Source organism: Saccostrea echinata, unplaced genomic scaffold (assembly GCF_033153115.1).
Source record: "Saccostrea echinata isolate AGI-Se365-2 ecotype Australia unplaced genomic scaffold, CSIRO_AGI_Sech_v1 ptg000054l, whole genome shotgun sequence".
Classification (NCBI taxonomy): domain Eukaryota; kingdom Metazoa; phylum Mollusca; class Bivalvia; order Ostreida; family Ostreidae; genus Saccostrea; species Saccostrea echinata.
The window spans coordinates 14,549,741-14,561,766 of record NW_026889803.1 but is presented as its reverse complement, the minus strand read 5'-3'; the positions used below and the strand labels follow the sequence as shown (position 1 = coordinate 14,561,766).

The following is a 12,026-nucleotide window of genomic DNA, read 5'->3' as shown; positions in this document are numbered from 1 at the left end:
AAAATTAAGTTTAATACTATTTTTACAGAGACATTTCCTCGAATCTTATCTCGGATTTTTCTTCTTCTCCGGGTTATCTAAATTTAGTGTGCACTTATTTATTTCCGGTGTTATTATCACCACCTTACTTTCCCTTTTCACGTTGGCAATGTACCTTTACTGTTTTATTTTCTTTCTGCTCTTCATAATATTTATAATTTCAAAAATTATATCACCAAAACGAATTAATATTCAAGGAAAACATGTTCTGGTAAGCTTCATATTTCGTCCTCATGATCATAAAGCCGCAGCTTATGTGAATACATGTCTATATATATATACAGTTCTGTAGCTTTACCGTCTTCCATCCTTTTCAAATGAGTTATAGCAGGGACGCATATACGTCTCTGGCTACAGATCTGCAGTTACCATGGTTACGTGGATTAATTAATCTTTTTAGGGAAGGGATTGTTAGGCTAATATGGGTCATTTCATACTCTAACATTTTAATTAACTTATAGTACCTACAGATGACCATTCTGCTTCAATACATTTTAATATAATTAGTTTGAATCTAATATTCTTTATTTTCATGTAGATAACTGGTGGTTCAAGTGGTATTGGTAAAGCTCTTGCTATTGAAGCAGTTAGACATGGAGCTAATGTCACAATCATTGCCAGAAATGAGGTAAAGTATGCAAAATTAGTGGGTAGGCCTAGGGAAAAAGAGTTTCAAATACCTTGGTACATTTTTGTCTCCCACAATTGAACAAAGATTGATTAAAAACAAAGATTTCTTAAGAACATTTATCTGGATTTATTGTCATATTAGGGTTGTACTGAAAACAGGTACTCTGTAATACTCCTCATTTTAAAAGAAAAATTTATATTGACAAGAATGAGATATCTTGCAGAAAAGGTTGGAAGAAGCGAAACAAGAGATAGAAAGTCACATCAAAGATAAAAGTTCACAGGTGATTTATATTTTTTTTCAATAAATAGATGATGAATTTGACAGTTCCAGAAATGATACTTGTATCTTTCTTATAATTTTACTTTTATTTTTTAAAGAAGGTCTTTGCAGTATCTGTGGATATAACCAAGGATGCAGATAAAGTGAAGAAGGCTGTGAGTAAGGTAAGATAACTTAGGTACAAAAGGTTAGTAAATTGTTTTTATACTGTAGATCACCAAATTTTCGTGACACCTTATTTTGCAAGATAGGTATTTGGTATTTATAAGCGAGACAAAAATTTCTAGAATGCTGGTTATTGCTGTATATATTATATAAAAATATATGCGAAAAGGATTTTTTTTCAGCAGACCATCTCATGTAATTACATGAAATTAATCAAAATATGGCACAAATTTTCATTTTCCGTGAATTTTGGTGTACCACCATGAGCCGGTGAATGGGGTAAAAAATATGTGACATTTTGTGTGCAGCCTGTACAAATCACATGTATGAACTGTATCACAAATTACCTCCCTTACATTACAATTTGATATGCTTTGAATTTCTATTATCTTTTTCTTAAGGAGGTTGGATCCTGCCATCAAAAGTAATGAGAATTTTTTATCAAGTATATTTTTAGAATTTATACACATGGCTTTATTAAAAATCAAAACAAAAAATGGGGGTCAATGCGCTTCTTTTGGCGCTACAGAGCATTTAGTTTGACCTTTTTGCACTGTAAATACGTCTTACACAGAAATCAATTTTGAAAGTTTTTCCTTCAATATTTTTTGTTCAAATAAATTATGGTGAACAAACACAGTCTTATTTCATCTTAAATAGACACATTAAAATTTGTAACAACGAAGAAATTTTCGAATTACTCCGCATGTTCAATTATTTGACCTTTTTGCACTCAAACATTTTCATTTTTCTGGCATTAAAATTTAACAAGCGGAAAAATCATTTGAAAGTAATGACATTTTACAGAATTTAAGAAGAATGATTAAAAGTATCGTATATATTCAGAAAAGAAAATTTAAAGTGGGGGTATGTGATGTTAATTTTTAGATATTACTAAAACAGTGTTAATTTTAAGCTTAAATTAGGGCTATTTTTTTCTTCATTTCCACAATATATTTGCTATATTTATCAAATATGATGATAGAATTCATGACAGTTTATTTAATACATAATTTAGGAGCAGTATAAAACAGTCCACTGCACAAAATAACTATATGTGCAGACTGCATGTAAAAATAGGAATTCAAACTTAACATACTTTAAATACTTCGAAAGAGAAAAAAATGATCATTTTCTTCCAAAAAACCTTCCGCCACAAAATATAGTTCCTCACTTAATGCTTTTGGTATGGAATTTAATCATGGAGTTTTAACTGAATATAGTTAAATTGGCATTGTAGAATCCAAATATATTGTAAGTATTAAAACATTATGCAGAATTTTTTGAAATATAGGTTAAGATAAGAATCTGCTCAAAAGCTCAGGAGCGAACCTCGTTAAGTAACCATAGAATTGCTAATCCTTGTCTGCATAAACAAATAGACAGGTTTAATCTACCATTTAAAATAGACTGATTAATTGTAAATTTATAGTGTTCTTATGTGGAAGCCAATCTGATTAAAATGAGCTGTTTGTTTAACTTCATTTACTGAACATTATGCTACAGACAAAGCATAGTAAAGGGTAAACAAACAGTTGATTTTAACCAGATTGATGTGGAAAAACATGATCACATAATTTTAATCCCATTGAATCACTTTTTGAAGGCAGAGAAGGATCTGGGACCTATCACCATTCTTATCAACAATGCAGGGAGTGCTATAGCTGGAAGATTTGAAGAAACATCCATAGAGCAATTTCAGGTATCCTTCCACTGATTGTTTCAGATGGCAAAAGCACAATTCAAGAAATTTAAAAAAAAAAACCATCAAAAAATTCAATTAAGATATTTTAAAATAAACTTACAAGCAGTGAAGGGAAAGAAAAAAAGATTTCCATGGACTGTAGATCAAGACTTAAACAAATACCAATCTACTTTGTATAATAAAACATTCTTGGAATGTTTGTCTTTTGATCCAATAAATAAGTATTTTTCCAGCAATCCATCCTTATTTTTGTTTATTCTGAATTATAGCTAGCTCACTGGAAAAGGGTCATGCCCTTCATTTCAGCAAACATGAATACCCTTTATTGAAAGATGCTTTGTAGATGAACCAGAAACGATTGAAATTGACATGGGCTGGGGTTTTATAGGAATGAATAAGAAAAGTTAATGACAATAAGCAGTGGACAATTTATAGAAAGACAGACAATTGATGTGAAAACTTTGATAAGCTCATTTGATCCTCTGCCTTGAATGAGAAAAAAATATTTGAAACCCATCGTACAGTGTATTGATATACTAATTTTTAGGGGAGGGGGGTGCCACTAAATACACCTGGTACATAAAACTTTAAAAAAGTAACATCTTTTTACTTCATGATTTTTTTTTCAGCGCATGATAGATTTGAATTTCCTGGGAAGCGTGAATGTCACCAAGGCTGCCATTAAAGGCATGAAAGAAAACAATGAAGGGAGGATAGTGTTTATTTCTTCTCAGGCAGGACAAGTGGGTGTGTTTGGATACACTGCATATTCTGCATCAAAGTTTGCTCTAAGGGGATTTGCAGAATCTCTCCAAATGGAGGTAAATGCAAGAAGTACATCAGTGTTTGAATGTTCACTTTAATATTGCTTCTTCACTAGACTCTTTGTAAGATACAAAAGTATAAACTGAGAAGCATTATCATGGTTTATATATAATGGCCATTTTCATTTCTTTCTGCAGTGTTTTCCCTAAGAACCAGCTATCGGCCAAATAGACTACTTCAATTGATATAAATGCCACTTAGAAATCAAAATTTAAAACATAACTGTTATAAGGTCTACAGAGATTTTATTCACAAACCTCAACCCCTACCCTTTTGCAAATGATCGCAAAACCTTTACTTTGAAATAAAGGGAAAACACTGTTCTAACTGTGATTGGAACATGAAATTACAAATTTTTTTTTTTCAATTTTATATACATAGTTTAATAATCTTGGTACAGGTAAAGCCATACAATATCTACATCACTATGGCATTCCCTCCGGACACAGATACACCAGGTCTAGCGGAGGAAAACAAGTCAAAGGTTAACACCTAACTTTGTCATCATCTTGCAGATTTCTTTATCAACTTTCTTAAAGAAAATAACTGGACATAAATCTGAATGAGTTCTTCATAGTGTAGAAATTTACCAAAGAGGTATTATGGATGCTAAGCAGTAAAAGAAAATGTTTTTATCAATGTTATTTCCATTAATAGTTCTTAACAATCTTTTTTTTTAATTGAAGCCCAAAGAAACCTTACTCATCTCAGACACTGTAGGTCTTTTCTCACCCAGTTATGTGGCCAAATCAGTCTTTAGGGATGCCTTGGTCTGTATTACTCATCAAATAGCTATAAATTAAGAGTTTTAAATAGTACATGTATTTATTTACATATACCTGTACATCCTTTGATACTGTAAAGAAAGAGAGAGATATGGAATTTTTTTTTAAGATACACTGGTTGATATTGTTGTATCTACATTGCTTGATATTGTTAGAAAAAGTACATGTATAAGTCTACAACTTCTGTTATTTGTACAGAATGGAAGGTTCCTGAGTTATGTAGGTATGGATGGTTGGTTGCTAAGCAACCTGTCCAGTGGAATGTCTCCTGCTACCTCGGTTGTGGATTTACTTCAACAGGTACAACATATTTTCATCATCAATTCACATTGCTCATTTCTTTTTTCTATCTGATAGATTCCAAGATTTTCCTATGTTTTCTTAAATATTTCATTTTAAATGACATTCTTTAATGTGTTTAGCAAGTCCACTGTAGATCGATGTTTCAGAAATTTTGAATCATTTCTGCTGAGGCTTTTTGTGTCTGCTTTTGAAATGTGGAATTCCCAAATAACTATATATAGAGCTTCTACTTTTTTGTTATTTAGGTATTTGCAATGGGGATCTTCCGTTTCGTTTGCCAGTTCTACTTGTTCCATTTTGACCGCATCATACGGAAGTGTAAAGAAGAAAAAGATTCCAAATTAAAATCATCCTAGAATATTTTTATGAATTTTATATGAATGTGTTAATATTAGAACAATAAAGATAATTGAATTCATTATCCCAGTAGAATAAAAAATAAAATGCATTTGCCTATATAGGGATGTCATGTACATTATTACAATTTACTTCTTAGATAAAAACAAAGTCCCTGTGACTGCAAAGTTCTGACATACATGTATGTTATTTATTGAAACAATAAGCTTGTATTTACTTTATACAAATTACAAATTTTGATACGTTTTTATTCATTTTTATAGGAAAATAAAAAAAATGTCATCATAGTAAACAGCATTTTGAGGTCTTTTTTGATATCTACCAAAAATTTTTGACAGTTTCTACAAGAAATATGCTTCAGTCATGCACAGTATCCTTCACAAATGTGTCCCTGTGACCCTAAGTAACTTTATTAGAATTCAGAGTCATCATGAAAAAAATTATCTCTCCCCCCCCCCCCCCCCAATGAGTACATACAGTCTGGCAATCTCCCTTGCAGAGTTGTCGTTCTTTCCTCTCTCAGACACCTCTGCAATGGGCTCGCATCAAAATTTTTGACATGTTAAGGTAAAACACGATATTCCAAAGATTATATCAAATTAAACTAATAGTTCTAGATCTACTTAGTAAATATCTACCATAAAAGACAAACAACAGTGCAGGAATTTAATTACAGTGACTCATCACTGTGATATATGTGAGCCAGCGACAAAGGTGAATGTATGAGCTAATGGTAGAAAATGATAGTCTGGATCTAAGCTAAGAAAATTAGTAGATTTGCCAGGCTTGTTGTTATCCAATTATTTCCTCACCCTTCCTATCTAACCCATGAATTTCTTATCTTCTTTTTTACCAGTATATCCCTTCATCATTCACTTCTTCTACATATACTTCCTGGCCCCAAGACTGTAAAGTGAAAATGAACTTAAGTCAAAATTTCAAATCAATACAAACTTTTGAAATAATTTGATACTCAAAGAATTTTTTTTATTGGGTGTAATTTTTGATATAATACAAATGTGCAAGTTTTTTTTCACACATATGTACAATATAAAAAAAAAAGATTCTCAGAATCAAAATTTTGACATGAGTCAGTTTATCATCTTGGGGCCTGCCCTCCTCTTTTAACATACCCCCATATGTCAAGTTTCACCAATAAAAATTCATTTTCAGTTTTTTTTTACAAGTTTGGTGTAACACAAATTTATGAACATTGTACCTATTGAAAACCCAAAATATTGATTAAAATGTAATAATTGGACATAAAGGTTTGTAACAGAGTACTGGTCTTGGTTGTCTTTCTGCTGGACATCAACTACAATGGATCATCTGAACATTGTCTGAATAAAAATAGTGAATTAACTTTTGAAAGATTTATTTATATTGCAACATATTTTTTTGGTTTAAATTTATATGTTGATCTCAGTACTGGGTGGCAACAGAAATTGTTTCCGTACAGGGTTATATAATGTCCATCAATTTCAAACATGAAAACACTGTTTCTCTTTGGAATGCCTAAAATTATAATGAAACAAGAAAATCACAACTCTAGCAAGTTTCGAACATTAAAATTCATGTTTACCAAAGGTTTCATAATGCTAGAAATATATTAAACATACAGTCAAATTTCATTATCTCCAATCCTATGGGACCGATAAAAAACTTTGAGATACTGTACGTGTACATAAATTGGCATTTTCAAAATTTAGCGCAATCACTGGGTATGGAGTTGTTGGTGAAATCATGAATTAGCGCTATACATGTCCGTGCCGTATTTTATATTTATAAATAATTTCTTAGTGGTATTCCTGAATTAGCACATCGTTGTCTGCGCCAAAGCCGCTAAAATATGAAATCCGCTTTTTTAAGTACACATACAGTATCCAAGGGCTTAAGATATTAAGTTTAAAAAAATTAAGAAAAGGTGGTTGGGACATGAAAATCACTTCAACATATCCATGGCACTTGAGATATCAAAGTTCGAGATATTGAAGTTCAACTGTATATTAAAAAATTCACTTATGTAACTTTTCTGTAAAGTAAATGCACTTACATTTAACATGATTCTGTTTAGTGATAATTTTAAAGGTATTCTTTGTTTCCATAATAACAATACCAGTAGCACCAATGTAGGAAGGACAGCAGGATTTTGATACAGTTAAAAAACACCCATGAAAGTCTGCTTTTAATATGCTTTCACAGTTGTGCTGAACAAAGGATCTGAAAAAGAAAATAAAACATGCAGGTACCACATATTACCAAGATCTAGTGGCTACCATAGAGAGAGATGTCATTTTTCACATTTCATCTTCCTCTCAATAAATACATGTATATAAATTGTTGATTAAATTGTTGTAATTTTTTCTTCACTCTAGAATTAAATTAAAAGAGAAAAAAGTGATGTGAAGATATGCGTATGTTTATAAATGGGTAATTGCATGTTTTTTGTAAAATGATTCTCTTGATGTGCATGTAATGTAGTCCATGATAATTCATGAAATGTCCATCCTTAAAAAAATCATAAATATACTTGGAATCAAACATAATGCATATTTTAATCATGTACAATTTCACATTCTTACTTGCTTTTATCTGCTAGGCCTAGTGTTTGCCTCATGTAATCTTTCCACAGCTCATGCATTGGAAGGTAAGTCTCAAATCTTCAAAATATAAATATATCAAATTAGGCTATGGCATTTTTATCAGCAACAATACAAAACAGACACATTTCTACTTCTCCTTCATCATTGACAAAAACTGGAGAAATAGCATTTTGAAAGAATTTCCAAAAAATCTATATATTTTTAGTATAAACCAAGGCATTACCGTTTGTCAAAATCAAAAACTGATGAAGATAATAATGTTCACATTACAATAAGTTACCTACTAGTAGCACAGACTTTTCCATCTGGAAACAAATTTTTCAATATTGTATTTCTAAAGGACAAGAAAATAAATCAACTTCATGTAAATTCCTACTTTTGGCCTTCCTTTGGAAGGTCAAACAACTTCAACTTTCGTCGTTCTCGAGATGTAAGGCTCTTTTTCTTTGACACTGGAAATGACTTTTTCTTGGGGCGTTTATTGTCCAAATTCTGTCTGAAGTGTTCTATATTTTCCAATTCCCCTTTCCGTAACCGTTTCCTTGGAAGGTTGGCTTTTAAAAAGTTACTCACAAAATCATCTTTTACTGCCTGCAAAGAAGAAAGCCACCACGCTAAATATATCTTTTCAAATTACTTTACCAAACATATTTGAATTGAATTATATCACTAGTTTGAAAAGAATAAACATAATTACCTTTAACCCAAAGGCTCTAGCCTCTTCGCACACTTTTTCCTCTAATGGTGAGTACATCTACAACTATAAGCAAAGTTTCTGTTTCTCATTTGTTTTCACTTTTTTGATAAAACTGCCTGTGGTATTTTCATCACTTGTACTATTCTCTTTAAAGAAGTGGACAGCCTTTCGCCATGTTCTCTTTAGAGAAGTGGACAGGCTTTCGCCTACATCCAACCTGTCCACTTCTCAAAAGAGAATACAACATGTGCAGTTCTGAACGTGCCTTTAATTGTTTAAAAACATGAGAAGCTTTATCCTTGGGTTGTCGATTATAATTTTGAAAATGAGCAAAGTTCCATTGTAAATACACTTTAACGAAAATATACTATCACAGGCATTTTAAATTTAATTTAAAACTCACTTACAGTGTAACACTAACAGTACAGTCCCTACTCCGTTACTTGATTACTGGAACTCTTCAAAGAAAGAAGTTAAATAAGATGAGGGATAGGCTAAAATGAGGTGCATTTGAGAAAAGAATTGCTTCTAAAAGAATGTTTTCTAGGCAACTTTTATCCTTTATTGCAAAAGGTATAATATTTTATGGTGTTTGTAAAGCTATTTTTGTGTTATCATAGTTTGAATTTAAGGTAATTGGTAAATAATTTGTATTTCACCTTGAACTTGAAGTCATTACAAATGGACAAATGATGTATGGAAACCTGTACGGGCTTTAAGATTCTCCAAAAGTTTCTTTTTCTTATACATTTAATTCTCTTTCTTTCGTTCTTTCTTTACTTATTTATATATTATTTTGTATTTATATACTTGTTTCTTTCTTTACTTATTTCTGTATTTATTTGTTTCTTTCTTTCTTTATCAGTTTATGTTTTATTTATTTCCTTCTTTTATATATATATATATTTATTTATTTATTTATTTTTTTTTTTTTATTTTTTTTTATAAATTATGGGTTTAACCTGCATAGTAAAATCTTTTTTGAAAGCCCTTCAGATCTGAATTTGAAATGAAGTACATTAAAAGGTTTTCGCTAACATACATGTAGGTGATAAATGCAGTTGATATATTTATGCAGTGAAACATTATAATAGTATTTAGATAATTCAACTATCAGTGAACACATTTGGGGTCTCTAAGACTCGGAAAGCTCCGTCCCAGTTTGATCACAAGAGTCGGCAGTTTTATCCATAAAACAACATACAACATAAAAAAAAAACATACAACAACCAGTGAGCTTTGCGAGCGTAACGAGCGAAGCTTCTCTCGCTACGCTCGCGAAGCTCACTGGTTGTTGTTCACGTTGTTTTATGGATAAAACTGCTGACTCCTATGCTTTTATTCCCACTATCCTGGGTTCGTTGAGCGAACATAGTGAATAGTATGCCTGGATTTAGCCAGATTGGTGTTTTCTTAGACTTCAAAACTAATCCCCCGTGTGTGTGTTCTACATGTACATGTACATCTTCCAAAATCATAAAATAAACATGTATGAACAAGATGTGTTTGTGAAACACTGATGCCCCGCTTGGCAACTTATAGCAAAGTTTAAACTTTCTCAAATGCAAATCAAATATGTTGGTACCCAAAGTAAGGTAATATGCCTGTGAAATATGAAAGCCCTAGAAGCAACCATTGAATAGATATGGAAAAGGTTAAAGTTTTTCAAAAGTAAGTCAAACATCAAGGTCAAATGGTCAAAATTAATGGTGCCTAAGGAAAGGCCTTTTCACAAGAAATATACTGGTGAAATATGAAAGCTGAAGCACCAATCGTTCAAAAGTTATGACCAAGGTTTAAGTTTTTCAAAAGTAGGTCAAACTCAAAGGTCAAGGTCAATGGATTACAATTGTTGGTATTTAATGGAAGGTCTTGTCACAAGGATTATATATGTGAAGTATGAAAGCCCTAGCACCAACGGTTCAAAAGTTTTGGCCAAGGTTAAAGTTTTCTAAAAGTAGGTCAAACTCCAAGGTCAAGAGTAAAGGGTAAAAGTTGTTGGTATCCAAAGGAAGGTCTTGTCACAAAGATTACATATGTGAAGTATGAAAGCCCTAGCACCAACGGTTCACAAGTTATGGCCAAGGTTAAAGTTTTTCAAAAGTAGGTCAAACTCCAAGGTCAAAGGGTCACAGTTGTTGTTATCCAAAGGAAGGTCTTGTCACAAGGAATACACATGTGAAGTATGAAAGCCTTAGCACCAACCGTTCAAAAGATATGGCCAATGTTAAAGTTTTTCAAAAGTAGGTCAAACTCAAAGGTCAAAGGGTCAAAGTTGTTGGTATCCAAAGGAAGGTCTTGTCACAAGGATTATACATGTGAAATATGAAAGCCATAGCTCCAACCAATCAAAAGTTATGAGCAATGTTAAAGTTTTTGCGGACAGACAGACAGACAGACGGACGGACGGACAGGGCAAAAACTATATATCCCCGAATCTTCGATACGGGGGCATAATGACTTAGGGGGCTACTTGGATAATAGTAATAATTTATTATTGCTTCTAATCAAGGAAGTAAGAAAGGAAAATAAAACAAAACCAAAAAAAAAAAAAAGGAATACTAAGCTATATCAAATATTTGGCAATTATATTTATTTTTTTTTTAATTGCATCTAAGAAAATACGAAAATATACTTTGGGAAAACAGATTTGTGATCATATGAGAATTTTTAGAGAATGACATTTTACACTCGAACAGGTAGAAGTATTTTGAATCACTCAACTCTTCAAAGGTTTTCCACATCATGTAGTGTTACCAACTCATTTGATGAAAGCATTCTTAAAATTCTTGTGTGTCCAGTCTCCAGAAAGCCGTTAAGGTAAATTGCTATATACATGCTTAAACAGATTTTACATATAAATAAAATATTGTACAGTATTTTTGTCTGCTTTGATACCATTAAAGAATAATTAATTCACTAGTCACAAGGCCGTCGGAAGTGGGGGGGGGGGGGGGGGGGTAAAGCAAACAAACAAAAAATATGTTTGGAACGAAATAAATTTATTATACATCTACTTAAGTAACTATTAGATTTCGTTTATTTGATATATGAAAGAATTATTTCATGAAAGCACCAGAGCCCACAAAAATGGTCCCATTTATATAAAAAAAATTCTAGTACAGAGGAGGGAGACCACCTCTCACATCCTCCCCCCCCCCTTTCCAGAAACCTGACGACGGCCCTATGTCATCTTGTATGGTTACTTTAATAAGCGATTTATATAGAATGCGTTAAGAATTGCACAAGGTTGTATTACATATATACATTGTAAGTTTTATTGTTAATTTGATTTTCTCCCCCACAGATATGACAAGGAAAAGAACGAGTTGATTTGTGATGATAGTGGGATTGCATATCCGATTATCAACGGTATACCTAATCTTGTTCCCCAAGATGCCAGAATAATAAAATCGGATACTGAAAAAGACAGTGTAGATTCCACAAAGACGAAAAACTGAAACAACTTTTAGAATATGTGAAAGAATCTTACTTATTTCCTTTTTCGACATTTCTTTTTATCATCTTCTGTTATTTGCACTTCCTTTCCTTGATGGACTGCTTGCAAATGTAGCATACTGTCAATAAACGTAATTATTTTGGTGATGACACCATTTTTTATCACGACTATATT

At 32.0% G+C, this 12,026-nt stretch overlaps 3 protein-coding genes across 5 annotated transcripts; 2 read left to right on the top strand and 1 right to left on the bottom strand.

Annotated features, from left to right (window-relative positions):
- Positions 1–123: 123 nt before the first annotated feature.
- LOC133205996 (3-ketodihydrosphingosine reductase-like) lies at positions 124–6,372 on the top strand. Of its 3 annotated transcripts, none has more exons than XM_061341902.1 (10): positions 124–250; positions 578–667; positions 894–953; positions 1,054–1,116; positions 2,724–2,819; positions 3,452–3,643; positions 4,048–4,131; positions 4,334–4,417; positions 4,631–4,732; positions 4,981–6,372. In XM_061341902.1, exons 1-10 carry the CDS (start codon positions 149–151, stop codon positions 5,089–5,091), a joined length of 984 nt encoding a protein of 327 aa, XP_061197886.1. In that variant the 5' UTR covers positions 124–148; the 3' UTR covers positions 5,092–6,372. The 3 variants fall into 3 exon arrangements, with proteins under 3 accessions (XP_061197886.1, XP_061197887.1, XP_061197884.1); XM_061341903.1 differs by having other exon boundaries at positions 1,051–1,107; XM_061341900.1 differs by having other exon boundaries at positions 1,051–1,116.
- A 78-nt stretch (positions 6,373–6,450) lies between these two features.
- Positions 6,451–8,833, bottom strand: LOC133205997 (ribonuclease P protein subunit p29-like). The gene is made up of 6 exons (XM_061341904.1): positions 8,800–8,833; positions 8,393–8,455; positions 8,072–8,286; positions 7,675–7,752; positions 7,146–7,312; positions 6,451–6,607 (listed from the first exon to the last, which is right to left on the bottom strand). Exons 2-6 carry the CDS (start codon positions 8,447–8,449, stop codon positions 6,471–6,473), a joined length of 654 nt encoding a protein of 217 aa, XP_061197888.1. The 5' UTR covers positions 8,450–8,455; positions 8,800–8,833; the 3' UTR covers positions 6,451–6,470.
- Positions 8,834–8,875: 42 nt separating this feature from the next.
- On the top strand, positions 8,876–11,998 carry LOC133205953 (UPF0434 protein Mmar10_2939-like). The gene is made up of 3 exons (XM_061341852.1): positions 8,876–8,965; positions 11,092–11,212; positions 11,700–11,998. The coding sequence occupies exons 1-3, from the start codon at positions 8,929–8,931 to the stop codon at positions 11,851–11,853; spliced, it is 312 nt and encodes a 103-aa protein (XP_061197836.1). The 5' UTR covers positions 8,876–8,928; the 3' UTR covers positions 11,854–11,998.
- Positions 11,999–12,026: the final 28 nt, after the last annotated feature.